The sequence below is a fragment of the Ictalurus punctatus genome, chromosome 19, assembly GCF_001660625.3.
Source record: "Ictalurus punctatus breed USDA103 chromosome 19, Coco_2.0, whole genome shotgun sequence".
Classification (NCBI taxonomy): Eukaryota; Metazoa; Chordata; class Actinopteri; order Siluriformes; family Ictaluridae; genus Ictalurus; species Ictalurus punctatus.
In genome coordinates, this window is record NC_030434.2 from 3668311 (window position 1) to 3689461 (window position 21151).

At 39.1% G+C, this 21151-nt stretch overlaps 1 protein-coding gene across 4 annotated transcripts in view; it reads left to right on the forward strand.

Moving 5' to 3' along the window:
* Nucleotides 1-5358: 5358 nt before the first annotated feature.
* Nucleotides 5359-21151, forward strand: part of pde3a (phosphodiesterase 3A, cGMP-inhibited) — an 80446-nt gene continuing 64653 nt past the window's right edge. For 2 of the 4 annotated variants that reach the window (XM_017494585.3, XM_017494586.3), the window contains exon 1: nucleotides 5359-6793. In XM_017494585.3, coding sequence (XP_017350074.1) covers nucleotides 5876-6793 — 918 coding nt within the window. In that variant the 5' untranslated portion in view covers nucleotides 5359-5875. The remainder of the gene's footprint in view (nucleotides 6794-21151) is intronic. The other 2 variants (XM_017494588.3, XM_017494584.3) reach the window with 2 other exon arrangements.

Consider the following 21151-nt stretch of genomic DNA (forward strand, 5'->3'; position numbering starts at 1 on the left):
GAGCGTATACTTCACTTTGAACGGCTGTTGTGAGAGCCCTTATATACTGTGTGACTGTGACTGTGTGATAGTGTTCAGATGTGTGTGATCAGTAAGCCTGTGTATGTGACAGTTCCTGTGGTTGTTGGGTGTTGTACTCCAACAGCCATGTTTGTAGGCAGTGTTGTGTTCTGGATGTTTTAGTTGGACATCATTTCCAGGGGTTGACATGACAATAAACAATAAACAAAATTTCATTACAAAACAGGAGCATGTTATCTCTATTGCATAGAATTTACTACTGTATACATTGCAGGAATTAATACAAATTCTGCAATATACTTCACTGTTCTGTATGTCATTTATGCAGGGATCCAAATCCAAAGTACAAAATAAGTAAAAACATGGAAATTCCAAGAAAATAACAATATGTATATTTGCTGTACACACATACACATGTAAAATATCCTCAGTGATGTGAACACCTAGGAATTTAATGCTGCTGACTCTCTCTAAAGCATCTCCGATTAGGGTGAGCAATGTGTGTGAACCTGCCTGTTTTCTGTAGTCTATGATCAGTTCATTGGTCTCCAAGTTCAGAGAGAGGTTGCTTTCCTGGCATCACACATCCTAGGGTTCTGTCCTCCTCTCTGTACAGTGAGAAGAGGGGAGAGCTTATCATGCATCCTTCAGCTGCACATGTGCTACATGTTAGTGGTCAGGAAGGGTTCAAACATATCCTCACCATTTGGTGTGACCCTATCAGGAAGCTGAAGATCCTGCTGCACAATGGTGGGTTCAGCCCCAAGTCTCTGAGCTTGGTGTCCATTTCAGAGGGCTTCATGGTGTTGAACACTAAGCTATAATCTACACACAGCATTCTCACATAGGTCTTCATCTTCTCGATGTGAGGGTGATGAGTAGTGCAGTGTTATAATGGTAGGCATATGCAGGGAGCATGGTGCAGTAACTGGAGACCTGTAGCACTCACCTGCATCATGAGCAAGTGTTTCTCAAAGCACTTGCATTTGATGCAGGTGAGTGCTACAGGTCTACAGTCATTAAGACAAGTTGCCTTGTTATGCTTAGAAACAAGCACAATGGTCGACTTCTTGAAGCAAGCAGGAATGGTAGACAGAGTGAGAGACAAAAAATAACTGTCAGTGCACCAGCTGACTGATCTGTGCATGCTTGACGCACACGGCCAGGGCTGCCATCTGGCCCGGTTGTTTCGCGGGTGTTGACTCGACCGAAAGACCCTAAAGTGATGGCAGTCATGACTCAATTAACTTTTACAAGCAAAAGAATGTATGTGTCAGCCAGTTCTCGACAACAGTTGGACACCAACAACAATATTAACTAATAATAGAAGACCAGAAGGTTGAGAACCTAACATTTTGTTTTCTCTTATAGGTGATATCTATTTTATATTTATTGGTTAGCATATGTTTTGTTTAAATACATTATCTGTTCTTAAAAAACAAGCTTCTGCCTTTTGCAGTTTTTCAAGCATACACTTAAATAATCTGTGAGAATGGGTAGACTGTTGAAATGTGGCTGTAGTTTGCTTTGATGAAGAGAGGCCCCAAAATGCTAGTGTTCTTATAGCACTTTTCGACCAGATGGTATTGTACTTAAGTACCCATGCTGAATTTAGTTACCCTTTTAGTAATTCTGATTAATGTCTTTGGGTGGAATTGTTTATTTACTAGCACAAAAATGTCCAGTAGTCAGCTAGTCTACTGTCTGCAAAGGTTTTTCACTCTTTAAGAAAGTGGTAGATTTGAGAGGCCAGCAATTAAAATGGTGCAACAAGAAACAATGTTTCAGATTCTTTTTTATTATTATTATTTATTCACAGAAATGTTTTCTTCACTTTGTTTTCATCTTAAGTAGGATATCATAATGGAGAGATAGAGAGAGAGAGAGAGAGAGAGAGAGAGAGAGAGATTCAGCATCATGTGGTAGCTAAGCAAACTCCTCATATTTCACTAAAGATTAGCATATTGGCAAACGTGTGTTTGGTTGTGACTGTAGCCATTAAGTGAAAGTTTGCTTTCACTCTTTATTTACACTGAACATTGTACTGCCATATTTGCATGCTGCTATTAAAACAACTCACTGTATTTAGTCATAGCTTTCACTATGAAGCCGCAGTCACACTGTATGCAAATAAAACGGGTGAAAAAGCACGGTATGCGTCATAAGAAGGAGTCGAAAGTGGATGCAAATGCAGTTAGAGGTTTTATTAAGAAAGCTAGCGAGCAAATTCAAAACAGTGTTCAAGAAACATGGTCCAAAAAAACCCCAGCAAAGGGTCAGGCAATTAGCAAACATCAATATCAGGGCAGAATCCAAAACCACAAAACAAGGAGCAGAGCAAGGTCAAAATCAGAATAGCAATACGCACAGTTCAAGGCTTGGTTCAGATAGGTGCACACTGGGCATTACTTTGCAAAGTGGATGTGGCAATTCAGTCCTTATATATTGTGTGGTAGTGATTGAATTCGTGTGAGTTATTAGAATGCCAGTGAATGTGAACATGACAAAGTTCATGGACATTGCGAGGTGTAGTCCAAGGGGGTCCTGTTTGTATGCCGCAGTGAGTTCTGGGAAATGGAGTTTCTTGCTGATTCTGGCATTGACGTGACTGAGTTCCCCTGAAGTGCTCACTCCGGGAGCAGTGTTCCTTCTAGGCCTACCTCTAGAATGAGGGCCTGGGCGTTTCAGATGTTGGGCACAAAATTCTTGGAAGAGGATGGAGTCAAGAATCTCATGCGCAGAAATCCATCACTGTGTTTCTGGACCGTAGACCTCCCACTATGAGGTATTCCAACTTCTGCGACATGAATTGAGTATGGATTTAACAAGATAAACTGGTTGTCCTTCGATGTCCAGCAGTGATGGTGGTGTCGTGGAGGGAATATCGGTGGCTAGTGGTCCTTGTATGATGGGTTTGAGGCATGATACATCGTGATGATGGTGCTAGTCAGCAGCTTTGTCGTAAATCAAGCTTATATAACATCAATATCAAGACAAAATCCAAAATCACAAAACAAGGAGCAGAGCAAGTTCATAACCATAATAGCAATACACAAAAAAAATCAAGGTTTGGCAAATTCAGCTAAGTGCACACTGAGCATTATTTCACGTAGTGAATGTGGAAATCATGGAAGTTCTTATATACTGTGTGGTAGTGATTGCGTTCAGGTGTGTGTCTGATCAGAAAGCTGGTGAACGTGACAAAGTTTGTGAACATTGGGAATTGTAGTCCATGGCAGCCAGGTTTATATGCCATGGTGTGGGAAACAGTTTCTTACTGATTCTGGTGTTGACCTGACCGTATGTTAAAACAGCGGTTCATTTCCCTTCTCAGATTTTGCTTCATGCCAAATGCATCTAGATTAATTCTAACCTCACAAATCTACCAAGCTTAGAAAACAAGAAAACAAGTGTGTGCTGGGTCACATCTTTCTTGAAGAGTCAACATGGAGCACCTGCCTATTATTACGGCAACAGCAGTATGTATTTTAACATGTATTGTAATCATTCTTTCTCAACTCTCTTCTTGTATTCATCTTTTGATTTCAAAGCCAGTGCAAAATGTTTATTATTAACTGGAATTGGATCATTTTTTACATTTTACACTTAATGTAATTTTTAATGTCCAAATTGCACTACATTTACAAAAACACTGCGCACCTGCTCGACTCTATCAACTACCGATATTCTAAACAATATATCAGTCAGAGCACAATGACCTATAAGACACACAAACAAGAGGTAGGATTACAGGAGATGCACTTTTTAATGCAAACAATCTTAGTTTATTTTAGTTATCAGTTTAGTTTATTGGACAGCACATCTTTACTGTATAGAATGTAGCACTGTCCATATAACAGCAACAAGGAATTTCAAATGAAATAGTCACAGGTACAGTATTTAGTTCAAATGTCTGTATTCTATCTAATGTACAACCCCAATTCCAAAAACAGTTGGGACGCTGGGTAAAATGTAAATAAAAACAGAATGCACTGATTTGCAAATCTCATAAAACCATATGTTATTCACATTAGAACATAGAAAACATATCAAATGTTCAAACTGAGTAAATGTACCATTTTAAGAAAAAAAAATTAAGGTCATTTTGAATTTGATGGCCACAACAAGTCTCAAAAAAGTTGGGAGAGGGGCAATGCCAAGATCAGTGCCTCATCAATGCCTTGCAAACGTTAACTGACCACCTAAGAGGGCAACCTCTTTTTAAATGTTTGACTCCAGGAGCAAGAAAATTCTTCACTGGCATTTATGAATGGGAAAGACGGCACATTTTCCCATGCGATCAGAAACATTTTGCGCCCATCTGCCTCCTTTTCAAACAAGCTCAACCCTTCTATAGAGGTCACCCGATATGAAATTAGACACTCGGTACCGCATAGCCTGATTCGGTATTTTCGTTACAGCAATCCATTGGATGATATTTGTGCACACCCTCTGGCCTGGAAATTACATTATACCTTTCTGTCTAACTATTATAACTTTTCTCAGGATGTTGATTGTAGTTGAACAGAGGATTTGTTACTTATGAGGCTATCTACCTGATTTAATAACCGAGTGGACAGTTTTACTCTTGGATATGCAAGAAACATAATGAATACATGAAATGATGGTATGAAAGCCGGAAAAAGTATAGAGAACTTACATTTCCACCAATTTCCACCAGTTTCATGTCTGAGAAAGAAAACAAAGCAAAAAAAAAAAAAAAAACTGTGATATAAATCTGTTATATACTGTAGCTGTGTGTAGATCAGAAAGTCTTTTGCCAATGTCTGTAAGAGTACTGATTTATGGTGTCATGCAGAAGGACTAATGTGCCTGTGTGTACACAGACAGTGCTCATGGTATTGACAGAAAAAGGCTACTCAATATGGTACATACAGTAATACAAAGGCAAGGATTATACAATGGCATCAGCTTTGTTTTTATTCCTTTTTCTAAAACAAACTAACACAATGTTTGTTTACTTTTTCAAAACTCTCAGTACAACAACATTCTGTGTGGACCATTCATATGAGTGAATGAGTGCTTCAGTTACACTTCTTGAAGCTACATATTTCTTTCTCACGGTATGTCTACAGCCAAGTGCAAATGTTTTGCAGGCTTTAGCTCAAAAGATGGTTTCAGAAGACCCAAGTGCAAAACCAGACGGATAAGAATAAACGCTACTGAACTATAATACATATATAATTTTTGAATAATAAATAAATAAAACCTATAAGTGCGGCATTGTTATCCCTGTGTAACAGACTCGGATTCGTCACTGTGCCCGCATTACGGACCGCCTCACGAGGAACGGAGCCCTGGCCTGGATCGGAATAAGCGAGCGGAATTGGAAGTCAGGAATGATGGTTGTTTTCCTGAGCAAGGATGACGGCTATGTGAGGACTAGTGGAGGGGAAGAAAGTGTAGATGTTAAAAAATACTAGCTCGGTTGTAAACAAAATAGTAGGACTACGCAGGAGGGAGGGAGGAAGAAGGATTCGCGCTGTGGAAGGAAGCAATGGCCTCGTGAAGAACGTCAGGAGCCTTTCTTTCTGCCTCAGTGCGCGTTAGCCTGCCTCCACACACACACACACACACACCACGGGATGGCGGGCGAGGGGAATGGAGCCGACTGAGGTTTGTGCGCTAAACAGCAGTGAATTCCGTCTCTCCCAGCCCGTGCTGTATTTAAACCTTCAGCGTTACTTTGTGTTTACTTTACGCATGCGGCGCTCATTCTTGCGCAATAAATCACGCACAATGTTCCATGTACACCCCTCACATCAATGCATAGCCTAGGCAACTTCTTCTTTTTTTTCTCTCTCTCTCTCCACTGCCCATCTTTCCTTGACTGATGGCAACGGGAGCAGAGTCAGACATCTGTAGAGGAATATCGAGAGCTGTGCACGAGAGTAACCCGCGCGCTGGCGAGCGCAACGCGTATGTGAAAGCGTGCGTGTCCCCTCTGTATCAGGACAGCGGTTGCCAGTGGTTCTGTCCGAACGCAAGCTGGAGGTGTGGTAAACTCTCGTCTGCGGCGTGCGTCGGCTCTGTGTCGTTTTGTCTTGCCTTGCTGCTTAAATGTGTTGACTGGGATGTGGAGCCCGGCTCCAGCTGTAACAGTGCTCTCCAGGCTGACTCGGGATCTTCTTTTCTTTTCGTGAACAGAAGTGTGGTGGAGTTCTCCTTCGCCTTGTGGCATCTGATCGCACCTATTTTCACCCTGGTGAGTGCCTTCTTCTGGGCCGGCCTGTACTTGATCCGCTGCGGAGTGCTGGACCGAACCATCGTTTTCCTGCTCACGCTGTGTCACTTGGGAGAAGCGGCGGCGCAGGCGTTCTTGCATGGCTCGGACGAGAAGCTGCTGCACTCTCTGACGGCTAGCGTGGTGGTGCTCGGCTGCTTGGCAAGCGGGGCACTCATGGTGATGCGACTGGGCCAGGGCATCTCCGTCATCGTCTTCATCAGCATCATCAGAGCCGCCTCGCTTATTTCCCTGCACAGAGTTCGCGCGAGCTGGAGACCCTACTTGGCGTACCTGGTAGGGGTTCTGGGAGTCCTGCTGGCGAGGTATGCTGACAGGCTGCTTCCGAATCAGGCAAGCCAACTGGAGGGCTGCACCTCCGTCACAGGGTCTAGAGAAGACATTCTCGTCTTTAAAAGGCGCAGGAGATCCAGCTCCGTCGTATCATCAGACATGGCACAGCACGGCTTCGAGGCCAGCAGCAAGTCGCACAGGAGAACCTCCCTGCCATGCATCCGAAAAGACCAGGTACAACTTTTCTTTAACATTTAAAACGGGACAAGAGCGATGTTTCTCAAATCGATTGGTGGCAGGGAAAATATAATAATAATAATAATAATAATAATAATAATAATAAGAGGGAGAATTTGAAGAAGAAGATGAATACAAATCAGTACACTGTGTAGTTGTCAAACGGAATTCAGTGGCCTAGCAGACACTATTCACTTTACCAGAAAGTATTATGTCTCTTACTAAAAAGGTGTGTTTGTCTGCAGAGAAGAATTAAGAGGAATGTTTTACTCTCAGTGTGTGTGTGTGTGTGTGTGTGTGTGTGTGTGTGTGTGAGTGTGTGTGTGTGTGTATTTCAGATGATTAGGAAATTGTTCCAGTGTGTTCCACCATTTCCACATTGCCTTCTGGCACTTATTTATTTAATACTGTTTTTTCTGAAATGTTCACCTAGCTGAGGCAACTCAGATAGACACCAAAATAAAAAAGGAAGAAAAAAAAAAAGAAAAGAAAAAAACAGAAACAAACAAACAAACAAAAAAAACAATACAATACAATCTGAATTGTAAAAACACACAAAACAAAACAAAAAAACAACAACAAATGAATAATAAAAAAACGTCATTTTGATCAACCCTTTAAAGTGAATTATAGCCCACAACAAACAGATTTTTTTTAGCATTCGCGCAAAAGGCTTTACATCTTACCATGTTTACTCAAATAAAAAAATAAATAAAAATACTCAAATAAACTTAACTGTGGCAGCACTTCGGTTTGTTCCAAATATTGTATTATATGGTGTTTCTCATGATCCACTTCACATTGCATAGGACAGTAATTATAACAGTAGCATGGCAGAAAGTTGTAATGTGTTTTGAACTGTATTCAGATTTATGTATTAGAGTATTGAGTTCTTTTCCAGATATTGGGCAAATCGTGCCAAGACTTTGAGGTATTACAGTAAAGGCACAATTGATCGTATTATTAAAAACTCAGTGCTCGTGTGTATGCTTGTTTCAGTGATTACAACACTGATCATTCTTTATGATCAGTCAGTGAGGCATATCATTCAAGGTTTACTTGTAAATAAGATTTTGTTTAATTGGTGAAGTTGACTATTTTTTCTTGACTAATTGTTGTATAAGTTGCGCCCTCTAGTGACTGAATATTTTGAACATTAATATTATTCGTATACATATATATTTAAGATGCTTATAAAATGCATGCGTGTGTAGTTGGTGTCGTCTGTGAAGTCTAGCCGGGTAAATACATCATAGTATAACCCATGTATGAGTCATTCTTCTCTGGCTTTGCACTTTTCCAGTAACCTGTGCTGCTCAATGGAGCTGCACAGTACAGCTCCCCCTCACACACGCACACACAGTGGTATGTAGTTAATACAGATGTTGGAGGTTAAGTGTTTGAGGAGTAGTGTGCATGAGTGACCGTCTCATTTTGAGCTGCTCAGTTCTTCATTAACCTGCCGCTCAGGAGATGAGGAAATTAACTCAGGAATATAGCTGCACTGACTGGGACATTATCTGTCACCCACTCTGCAGAACACATGCCACTGTCAATGACAGAGATAAAATTGGTCTGTTATGAACATTGCAGCCACGTGATGTGCATTACGTAAGCCTCTTTGAATGAACCCTGTGCCAGGACTGAAAACAGACTTTCTTTCTTTCATTCTTTCTTTCTATTTAGTATCACTGTATTTGTCAGTAGGCATTGTTGACCTAAGTTCAACAGCTAACTTGGATGGTTTCCTAAGGTTAGTAGGAGATTTTACCTGGAAAGACCCTACTATTTTAATACTTTGCCTGTATTAAACAAGATTTTTTTTTTATAGAACTTCTGTAATGGACTAAAGGGCCATCTTCAATCCAAGCTCCTCTCTGCCTTTAGCAGTTGTGATTGCCCCAGGACAGGCTGCAGATCACCTTAATCCAAACTTTTGAACTGAACACAGGCTACTTCAGACTGCTTTTAAAGAACTGACTCTATCGTTGATTTTACATTCATTACCTATTTTCCTTAATGTGTGCCTGAAGTTGTTTTTTTTTCTCTAGCAAAAGGACTGTGGAATTGGCAGTACCTTCAGGTTCTTTTAGATTGTGCTTTGGAAAAGATAATGGATTACGGTTTGAAGGAGACATGAGGGTGTGCCTGGATCTATTTGAGGAAAAATGAGGAAGAACAATATTCTCTCATTGACGCAAATGGAGATCCATGGAGACTGGGTATATTTCTGTGACATATTTTATAAGGTCTCCTTATAAATGTTTTAAAAAGAGTTTTTTCACCTCTCTCTCTCTCTCTCTCCCTCTCTCTCTCTCTCTGTCTCTCTCTCACTTGCTTGCTTTTCATTTGCACTTTCTCTCTTTCTCACCCCTACTGTTTAATTGGCCTCATTTACATTGTTGCGCCAGACAGAGATGCCAACAGAGAGCCAACACTCTGTGTTTTTACTCTCAGTGTTTTGTAAGGGGTCTTCGTCTAGCCAGGCTGTGCCTAGCTTGGAATGTGTAGCTTCAGCTGTCTTGCGTGCACAGCCTGCTGCCTGCCAAAAACCTCATCCAGCCAGAACCTCTCTAAACCTGTAATTTCACAGGTACGCCCGGTCATCGAAAGCCAAGAACCAGCAGTACAGCTGATTCAGAGAGGTTAATTCAAACAAATCAATGAAAAATCAGACGTGCTGATTCGTCAAAAGCACAGATACATTTTACAGCCACTGTCATAATACTCCAGTTCCCCTTTTCCTCACTAGCAACTGCTGGCAGTTTCTTAAAGAAATAGGCAAGATGCACAGTTTTTCCACTACGTTAAGCACAAGTAAATCATTAACCGAACTTAACTGTGTTTCAATTCATGTTTGCATGTGTATACTGCATACTCAGCTGGAATATGTGTGTATGTGTAAGAGTGTGTGTGTGTTCGTGTGTGTGTGTGTGTGTTTGTGTGCATGTGTGCCACATGTAAGCTCCATGGCCTATGGCTGCTGAGAGGGAGCTTGTTATTTTAACCTGGGCTGGCTTTCGCCCAGCATGCCTTTCTCTCATAGGTCCCCTGCTAGCTGTCCATATGAGCTCCATTCCCTAGACAAGGCCCGTCTTGTTACGCCACTCAATGGTGTGTTTTACTTTCAAGAATATATCAGGCAGATGAAGAGGGGGCCAGGGAGCGGGTTCGAGGTCTGAGTTAGCCAAAAGCAAAAAAGTATGCCTGTACATTTGTCTATAAGTGGTTCTCTGCTTTGCTGCTTAAAAGGTTTTAACAGCTGACGCATGGTTTGCTTTCTTTCTTTCTCTAATTTCACAGATGAGAAAGCGTTTATCATTTTTAAAGTGTAGGGTCTCTGCACACCAAAGGATGTGCATATGTATTGTTGAAAAATACAGGCAAGGATGTCATTCAGAAAAAGAAAAAGAAAGAAAAAATACACGACAGATACCTGAAAATAAAAAGTCAGAATGTTAAAGAAAGAGAAAACGCTGTTACTGGACCCACCCAATTTTGGAGCCTGGAAGCAAGTGTTGTGGATTCCATCTGCTCATTTAAAAGCTTAGACTTGGCTGACACTTTACTGTATGGCAGTAGAACATTGAATCTGCATTGCTGCCGAAAAAGCTGGCACCCCATCGTAGAGAAAAAGGAAACGGCAAGGAAACTTTAGACTCCGTTTTTTAACTGAAGACCATGTGATTAACCTTTTTTCTTTCTTTCTAATCATCAGTGAGTTATTAACACATATTTAAAATGCAGAGAATGAACTTGGTTTAATTTTTGAACTGACACAACTATAAGACATGGTGTGTACCTGTAAGTTGGCTTAGGGTAGCATGTTTAGAATTTGTCATAGTGCAGTTTTTCTGTCAGTTACTCAGCCTATATGCAGTACCTTTTATTTCCAAGAGCATATTTAAGAATAAGGGTACTAACTGTTCAGATAGTGTGTTTGTGTTCGGTGATTTTATATGAGAAATCAGCTTAAATGGAAGTTAAATTGGATTATTTAAGGGGCTCATTATTAAGTCATACTAATACATACATACATACTTTGAGCAGTACTTAGAATGCATTATATATATGAATAATGGTGGTGTGGGGATGGTTCTGAGAGTCATGTAGTCTTTAGTTCATAATGATAAGGAGGTCAATAGGGCTACTCGTACAGTGCACTGTAAACGAATATCTGGTAAATTTACAGCAACTTCATGCAGAGCAGATTTGCCAGGTAACTACTGCAGTATATGTTTACAGTAGTCCCACACTGTAATGCACTTTGAAATAGACTCCTGAGTGAGACGCATCACTCTGATATCAGCTGCACCTCACACATATCGGAGACTACAGTGATTTTAAGAACAAGCCAGAATTCGTCTTTTTAAATGTCACATCGTGCTATTTTGTTTCAGAATCTGAAACATGTACACAAACTCACGTATGTGTCTTTACAGTGATCTCAGTTAAGTAGTTCGCTATCATCATCAGTAAAGTTGGCTTTCTATCTAAGAATTCTAACAAGCTTAGCTTTCTAGTTAGCTCATACCTAATTTTTTTTATAAACTTACATAGCTCACATAACATCTAAAGCAAGAATTAGATAGCTAGGTCACGTTCTTCCTGAAGAGTTGCCCGTAATGGACATGTTTAGCTATTTCAGTTTGTTCAGCATACAATTGAGTTTATGGCATTTGTTTGGGCAGCACCTTTGCCTCTCAGTGCCACTCTGCTCGATGTTGTAATTTTACAGCATTACGCCTTAAACGTGCCCACAAACAACAAAGTTGTAAGCATCGAGAGACTTGACAGACAGATATATCTTTGCATAAAACCTAGTCGTGAAGCACTAGCAACCCCAACAACAGCAGCCACCACCACTACCTGGCCGACTACTGCTTGGTTGAAAGGGGTAGAGGCATTTATTATTGTTTTGAGGTTGGGCCTGTCCTTTATTCATAGAGTATTCAGAGAGTATTATTGCTCTGGAAACCTGTAAGTGTGTCTGCTGGTTCTGGATAACCTTAATATGTGTCTCATGCTTTAACCAACGTTAGGAGAGTGACCCTAATTTAAAAAAAATCTATTGTATTTAATGCCAGCTCAAAATTTTTGTTCCAGTTCACCCCTGCTCCTTATATCAGTAGTGTAGCAAAGAATTAATTTCCGGGTGGGATGAGGAACTACACTAAATAAAGTCACCATGTGATCGGTACTATTATATAGATAATTGTGATGTGCTCCTGTGTTTTTTTTAGGTTTTTTTTTATTGGTGGCTCTCACACAGTATAACAAGCAATGAGGACACAAATTTGTTATATTAATCATTTAAGATACAATCTACCATCAACCATTATTTACATATGAATAATATTTTTGACAGTTACACTAAAAAAATTAATAAAAATATGTTGCTAGTAATGGGTGAAAATGGCATTTTATTTTATAATACCAGATCTTAGGTTCAATTTCATTTGATATGATATAAATAGTGTGATTAAAATTCCAATAGAAATTAAAAAGTCCTCTACTCTGTTTTATTAACAAACAGCACCCTGACTCTACGTGTTAATTATACATTGGGGATTTTGCCATGTTTGAGATGCTGCAACTTCACGTGCATTAAAGTGCAGCTCTTCTGAGCTAGGAGAACTGAATACTGAGGGGAAATAAAGGAAAGCAAGGTGATTCAACCCCAATGATACTCCCCAAAAACACCCACTACCAGTAAATGAGGCTATTTCTACTAGAAGAACCAGAATAGCTAACTGCTCTCCCCCACTGAAGCCTTTTCAGCGTTTCCGGAGTATAGATTTTAATGTAGATAGCTGTGTCATTGTGTGTATAATGTTTTGTGCAGTCATTAGCCTGGTAACATTTTCAGCATCCTGTTAACTTAATGAGAATGGGAATTCAGTTTCAGTAGACACCAGGGTTATTGGTAATGTATGTAATACAGCTAACTATAACCCAAAAACAGATCCTGTTGTCGGTTGTGTGTTATGCACAGGAACTTAGTAGGAGGAATAATGTGGACATGTCTTACAGAGTGATACCTTTCAACAGTGCTGCCTATTGTGAGATGTAAACATGACTGCTTTCTATATATTTTCCACTAATCAATATAATGGATGTGTTTTTGTTTTTTTCCTTTGCGACATTAAAAAAAAAAAATAAAATAAAATAAATTATTTGAATGCCTTCACATACTTGTAGAGTAAATACAGTGTATAATACTTGAATAAGTGCTTGGACACCGATTCAGTCTAATCTCTGAATATGAAGAATTATCTCTGTGTTTTAAATTGTTTCCATAACTCCAGAGCTACACTTAACCTCTACGCTGGAAATAGTTCTAAGCAATTTAACAAGTGTGATTATATATATATATATATATATATATATATATATATATATATATATATATATATATATGTATGTATGTATGTATGTATGCCCTATTAACAGTCATTGTGTGTTAAATGTATTATAAAACCACTTGACAAATTACTCAGTGTCCAAAAACCCTGGTGATACAATGACAATAAATGTATGCACAGTGGGGGTTTTTTGTGTTTGTTTTTCTTGTCTTTGCTATGTATAACACAGTCATTAGTCACTATCAGTATAAATGGTTTATGAAGATAAGCTGAGCTGTAAAATGTAAGACGTCATTTTGCACAGACATATCCATTAATCTGCTGAGTTTGTTGCTATAAGGAAAGCAAAGAAATGTAGCAAACGAAAAGTGCAGTGGACACTGGCAAGGAAGAACAGCTTCAGTAGTTGTTTTCCAGGCCGGAAAGGGACCAGATGTGTCCTTTCCACTGAACCTACATGGAACCACAATCACACATTTACCTAAAGTTGTATGGATAACTGTTGCGCTATCTGCAAGCCAGCCTAAAATATATACATACGATTCCAAGTTCATACTTGTTGTAATCATGAGTGGAGTAGGATGAATTTGGTCATAACTAGAAGTTGACAACAAAGGCAGCATACAACAAAGGATATAAAGTGTTAATTCTACAGAAATCTTTAAATACTGGTTTACTCTGGGCTGTGGATAGGAATATAAGCCTGTATGTTATAGACTGTTGCATGTAAGATGAGATGAACATTTCTCAAATGTGCTTGGATATTTTACAGAGACGCAGAGAATAATGTGTGCATCCTAATATTTTGGCCATGATTTGTAAAAAGGAAAGTGTAAGGGAAGCTGCAAACCTCCCCACCACCCATAAAAACTGTACTTCCATAGCTCTTAAATTGCCTACTGGGCTCATGTTTTTGTCACTCAAACAAATAGGATAAATTAGAGGTTAGCTGTGTCTTGCTCACTGCTCCTCTGTGATAGCTATCATACAATGGCTATGACAGCACTGTTGCTATCTGCAGTATCTGTCCCAGTATTATATTATGACATTGCATAAAAGCCAGTGTATCAGTTTTGAAAGTGACCAGTAAAACTTTGTTTCGTATTGCGTGGTATGGATATGGACACTTTGTCATCAACATTAACTGACCATGGTCTTAAAAGTTATCATGTGGTGTGACCCTGGTTTACCCTCCAAATAATACATTTCCTGAATATGTTTAAAATCTGATTAAAACAATGTATTACAATTAAAGTTTTTTTTTTTTTTTTTTTTTTTACAGAACTTATTAATCCTTCCTTAAAATGTTTTTATAAAACATGTAATGCATGTTAAAAATACTTTGTTCACAAAAGTTTACGTGGATGGAGGTATAATGTTTAATACATCCTTCCATTTCTTTGTTTCCTTCTGTTGGTATTTAGTAGGTCAATTTAAGACATATGTCATCTTTCCTGGCTCTTTTCTTCTCTGACTCAAAGAAAAACAAAACAAAACATTCACAGTTGTGGCTCATATTTGCATATTTACTGGCTAAAAAGAGATTGCTATTTGCTATTTACTGGCTAAAAAGAGATTGGAAAATATGAACACTTGTTAAACAAATTCTTAATTAGAAATACAACGCAGTACAATACAATACAGTGTCAAAGCCATTAAACCGTAATGAAGAACTGTTTGTATATAAATCATGAATTGAGTATAAAAGCTCAGAAATAGCCAATTCTATACATATACTTATCAAAGACTGTGGTTGCACCACATGATATTTTTATGTTCACTAAAATTTAACAGAAGCAGAGCTAACCACCAAGGCAAACAGGTCATCATGGCACAAATGCTTTTATACCATTTATAACAATACAGAAATAATATAGAATGTAAATATAAATTTACAGTTACAATTACATTTTATATTGTTTTCTTCGGGCCATACCAAGCGACAGCCACAGTACAGAACAGTACTTAAAAAAGTGAAAGTTTACAAATATATATATTTTTTAAGTTTTACAACCCTGTTAGATATTTCCAAGGAACCTGGGCATGTTGCTTTCTGATGTCACTTTTTGCCATTGAATTGCTTTATAAAAGTCTCAAAAGGATATTTTCTTGATGGTTGCACCAGATGATATTCAGTAAAATTAACAACTTCTCATTAGGGATGCACCGAAATGAAAATTCTTGGCCGAAGCCAAAACCGAATATAATGAAAAACTTGGCCGAAAGCCGAATACCGAACACGTTTTTTCGCGTTTTTTCCATTTATTTTGCCATTTTTTTCACCACTGCATAAATTAAATAGTCAAAATGTGCTTTTTACTATTTTGTCTTGCTTTTCAAAGAAAAAAATCAATTACAAAAACTACAATTTCAAAATATTTATTTAACACTGAACATTTTTTTCCATTCCAGCAGGCATAGATTACAACAAGGCACAATATAACTTTAAATAAATAAACGAGTAAAATAAAAATATTTTGATGTGGTCATCTTTGAGCCACTTGAATAGCCGATGTTAGGCCTATAACTGACTGCTGAAAGAATGGAACACTCTGAAGCCTACAACTAAAAGTGCATTAAAAAGTGCACTGACAAGAGAGCAGAAAATGGTTCTATTGGTTCTATACGGCTGATTATATTGGGGATATACACCGCTCGCGTCCCTGTACACTTCACCGAGTATTATAGTAGATATAGGATTTGTCTGTCTGCCCTTAAATAAATACGTCTTTACCTGCTTCCGTGCTCTACTCCCTTACATCTCTCGACGTGACAGAATACTCCGGAACAGAAACAAAACAAACGCACGTGTCCAGAGTAAACATCTGAAGAGCACGTAGCTCATGCATGCGCGCGCCCCCTCATCGAGGTCGTGACATTCGCGCGTCTCATTCTGGGTGCTAGGCTATTCGGTCACGTCATCAAACACGTCATTGTTCGGTCAAATTTATTCGGCCTTTTCACTTATTTGGCTGAACACCGAAAATGCCTTTTATTCGGCCGAATAATTTCGGTTGCCGAACATTCGGTGCACCCCTACTTCTCATGGTAGGAAATTATGAAAGAAGTGTAAATGCAAATCCACTGTAGCTTTGCTCAATAATAAATAACACATTTGACATTATGCATAGAAAGGATTTCTAGTAACTGGAAAAAAGCAAGTTTTCTGAACTGCACTAATGATCAGTTATTTTGAGTTTTCTAATAAATGTGTATATATAGTCGTGTGAAAAAAATATAAGTTTGATCATCTTTGAAACAGTGCCTATTAATGAAGTTTATATACTTGAATAAAACTACAATTAACTCCAAAAAAGAACAATTAACCTTTTCAAATCATTCATTCTACAGAAATATCAATAGATGTGATTCATCTGTGGAAAAATTAAGTACACCCTTGGCCCCAGAAGATAGAACCACCCACTTTAACAGAAATACCTTACTGTAGGTGTTTTGCATAATTGCCCATCAGTCTCTGACATGGGCTTGGTGGAATTTTTGACCACTCTTCCATGGAATATTCTTTCAGCTGTTTTCTTGCATGTACTACTCATTTCATATCTCCCCACAACATTTCAATGGGATTCAAATCCGGGCTTTGACTCGGCCATTCCATAAAACTCCATTTCTTCTTTTTGAGACGTTCCTTGGTGGATTTGCTCGTGTGCTTAGGATCATTCTCCTGTTGAAAGGTCCACTTTCGGTTCAACTTCAACTTTTGAACAGATGGCCTCACATTATCTTCAAGCACTCTTTGATATGATGTAGAATTCATAGTTGAATCAATGAATGCACATTGTCCAGACTCTGAGGCAGCGAAACAACCCCAAACCATAACATTTCCACCACCGTGCTTCACAGTTGGTATGAGGTACTTCTCCTGAAAATATGTATGCTGTTACTGTGGCCAAATAGCTCTATCTTTGATTCATCTGTCCATCTGCTTTTTCCTGGCATGCCTCCCTTACAGGTAAAATTTGTACAATCTCTTTCTGATTGTAGAAGCCTCACTTTGACACCAACAGTTGCAAGACTTACTAGCAGATCCTGTGATGAAATTTTGGGATTCTTGGAGACTTCTTTTTGCATCAGACGGTCTGCTCTTGGGCTGAATTTGCTGGAACGATCAGTCCTGGACACATTGGCAGTCGTTTGAAATCTGCACCATTTGTAGATGATTTTCCTTACAGTGGAATGATGTATTTCAAATAATTTGGAGATCTTTTAAAATCCCTTGCCAGACTCATAGGTATCTACAACCTTTTTTCTGAAGGCCTTATGTGTCACGATTGGAGGTGGAGATGGATACAAGTGCAGATAAAGCGTTTAATAACAATGAAAACAAACACAAAAGAAGCCATGAACATGTGAATAAACATTAAGGCAAAGAAAAAATATGAAACAAAGACCATGAACCCTATGACAAACTGTGCCTATATACACATAGGTGCTTGTTACATTAACAAGACGTGATTCAGGTGCAGGTGGTCATGTGACCATGATGCAGCGAGGTGTAGTGGCTGCTGGGAAATGTAGTACAGAGTTCCTTCTCTGATATTACATGACAGAACCCCCCCCAAAAAAAGGCGCTACTCCCGGAGCACCAGAAAACACTCAAAAAAATTTTTATTGTGTCCCTCTTGGCATGAAAATTCCCCGAGGCAGGCATTTTACAATAGATAGCAGGCTCCTCAAGGAGCTGACGAGCAGGCATGAGGTTGGGGCAGGCTTTCTGGGGTCACTAGACAGCACCCAGGCATGGGAAGCTGGGTCATCAGCTCCAGCAGGGCGAGAAGGCGTTCACAGCGGAACAGGAAGGCAGAGCAACCTCCTCAGTGGAACAGGAAGATAGTACTTGATTAGCCATGTCAGCAGACTCTGGCGTGAGCAGAACTTGGTTGGCCATGACATCGACCTCAGACAGGAACTGTGCATGCTCTCTGAGGTTCAGGTGTGGAGCGGTCTCTTCTGCACCACAGAGAGATGGCCTGGCTTGAATGCGGAGCAATGGCTACTGCACAGCCAGTGGGAGGAATGAAGCTCAGGGCAGAGCCTGAGGTGGAAGCGACGTTCCCCATGAAGCTAGAGGGGGGAGTGACTCTCTACGCGAGGTCCGAGGGAGGAGCGAAGTTCTCAGCGAGGCCAGTCCCCTGTGGAGCAGGAAAGGGGAGTGACATATGGCGCGAAGCAAAGAAAAGGAGCAATGTCAGCATGGAGGCAGAGCGGGAACTGGGAACTATAGTCCAGAGTTTCTTCTCTGATATTACATCACATTACAGAACTCTTAAGAGCTTGGCATGATGACACCACACACCTCAATAACAAAGGGAACACCAGACACTAGATATGAGAGGGGTATAAATAAGCCCGGTTCCACCTGCACTCCCTAAGCAGGTTCTGATCACTGGCACCTGACCTTCAACACCTGATTCTACTTTTATGGATTTGAAAGTGTGATAAATGTAGGGGTGTATTTACTTTTTCCATGTGACTGATCTGAGTTTTGTTCATTTAAACTGTAAAAATTACTACAAAAATGTCAATTTTATTTATACTTTGAAAGAGTGTATTACCTTTATTAAAAGGCAGTGTTTCAAAGAGGATCAAATGTTTGTTTTTCGAAATATAAATAAATAAATGAATAAATAAAAACCATTTCAATGGGGTGTACTTTTTCACATGACTATATATCTACAAGATACACAGTCTGCACGGAGCACTGACCCCAACCTCACTGAACACCTCACTCAACATCAGTGCCTGCCCTCACTAATGCTCTTGTGGCATTAAGCACAGCCATGCTCCAAAATCTAGTGGACAGCTTTCTCAGATGAGTGGAGGTTATTAAAATAGCAACATCTACATCTGGAATGGGATCTTCAACAAGCACATATATGGCCAGTGTGATGGTCAGTTGTCCACAAACCTTTGGCCATATGGTGTATGTATTATGTCTTATTATGCATTTTTAAGCAAACATTCTTGTCTTCAACCCATCAATATATTTGCATTTGAGATTTTTTTTTTGTCATGTTGTGAATGAGATTCTAAGACATCCAAGACATCCTTATCACATGTAATGATATGTTTATTGATTATGTGCATACAGTTTGATTATAGCAAAAAAAGAACTTTATCCTCTTTTCTTCGTTGCTCACTTTTGCTTTTTGTTTTGTTACTCATTTGTGTTTAAGGTAGTTGAATTTTCGACAGTACTTAGTTACGTTGATGACGTCATGTTTGTAACTAATGGAGAGCTACAACCTCTCTGTGAAATTTCTCTCATGAGAAATCCAGCAGAAGCATGCAGTCTTTCCAGCTGTGGGCTTTGTGTTCCATTTAAAAATATGCTGGGGGCTGACCCCATCCCCCACTGTTTGCCCCACCTCCATTTCCCTGGTTCATGCCTCTTTTGTAACTGAACAGCTGACATTTCATACAAACATAGGAGCTTGCGCAGCAGACAATCTTGTCACATAAGCACACTGATTAATTGCCTTAGAATTTATTGACATATTTATCAGTCAAATTTCCATGATCCTAACACAAAATGACTGCATTGGTATGTGTGGGCATGGTTGATATATTCTTTCTATTTGGGTGTTCATAGTTGCAGACAGTAAGCAAACTGAAAACAGTGTTATTGTAAAGTGGGGGTGGGTGGGGTTGGGGGGGGGGTCGTTTCTGTGTTATACTGATAAAAGCCTAAGTCTGCCATTAAGGTTTGTTGAGGGTGCAAACACAACTAGCCTTCGTTGTGATCAGCCCTGAGGAATTAATATACTCGATTATTTTGTCTGTTAAGTATTTAACTTCTGAAGTGGACTTCTCTATATAGATTCTGCTGGATAATGTTGGGGTGAACAGTGGCCAGGACAGCACATGGCCTTTAAACACAGGGGTGTGACAACAGGAAAAATAATCTTTAAAAACAAAAAAATTGATTTCACTTTCAGATGTTGATATATTTAAGTGGTAGCAATAACCATCTGACAAAACTTTCATCAAATGCATTTTCTGTCTTGGGTGCCCTTTACTTATGTGCAAGCACTCTAGGACATAGTATTCTTTTCTCTATAATAGCAATAAACCTGGTATTTAATTTAATCAACTGTCCGATTCACTTTTAGCAGCTAGGACTGAGTTTTTTATTTTGTTTCGTTTTGTTACTTTATTTTTTAGCCTTGCATAATGTTGTTTGCACAATTTTGGACCATAGTTGTTCCCCCAATACTGCTGAATTTTGTCCGACCCCCTGTCGTGCTGCTCCACCCACAGTAGCGTCAGTGCTACTGTTCATGCTTGACCATGACAATAGAAGAGCAAGAACCAGGAAAAAATAGCTTATACCCAGCCAAATTAGACACATACTGTTGTTGCACCAGTAAATTGCTCTTGTGCCTGCACAAAAATGGAGCCCTAAATCTCATTAAGTGTTTTAACGTCAGATTGGCCCTGTTCTGTCTAAGCTGTGTTCATTCAGCCCTAAGCAGTTGTTGATGCGATTTTGTTCAGAAGAAAAGAATAACTAGGTTCTCCTCTCACTTCAGGAAATTCACATCTGTGATTTCGTCGTCTTATTCTTTTTGCACTCCCTCCTTCTCTTTCTATAACAGTACGGCTCTGACAATAGTGCTGGCTACGAGGATTATAATAACATACTCATTGTAATATGTTCTTGTTTCTGCAGTAACAGTTAAGTAACTTTCATGGTGAGCATGCTACATAATTTAAGTCTAAGACTTAAACACCTACTATTTACAAATAAAAAAGTAGAATTGTACATACATATATATATATATATATATATATATATATATATATATATATATATATATATATATATATATATATATATATATATATATATATTGCACAAAGTAAACTGACATCACCAAGTGTGTAGGATAATTCCTCAAAAAAATGTAATAAAAAAATTAAAAACTAACGGCATGTTGAGTTTTTGAAAACAGTGGATGTTGCTGAACTC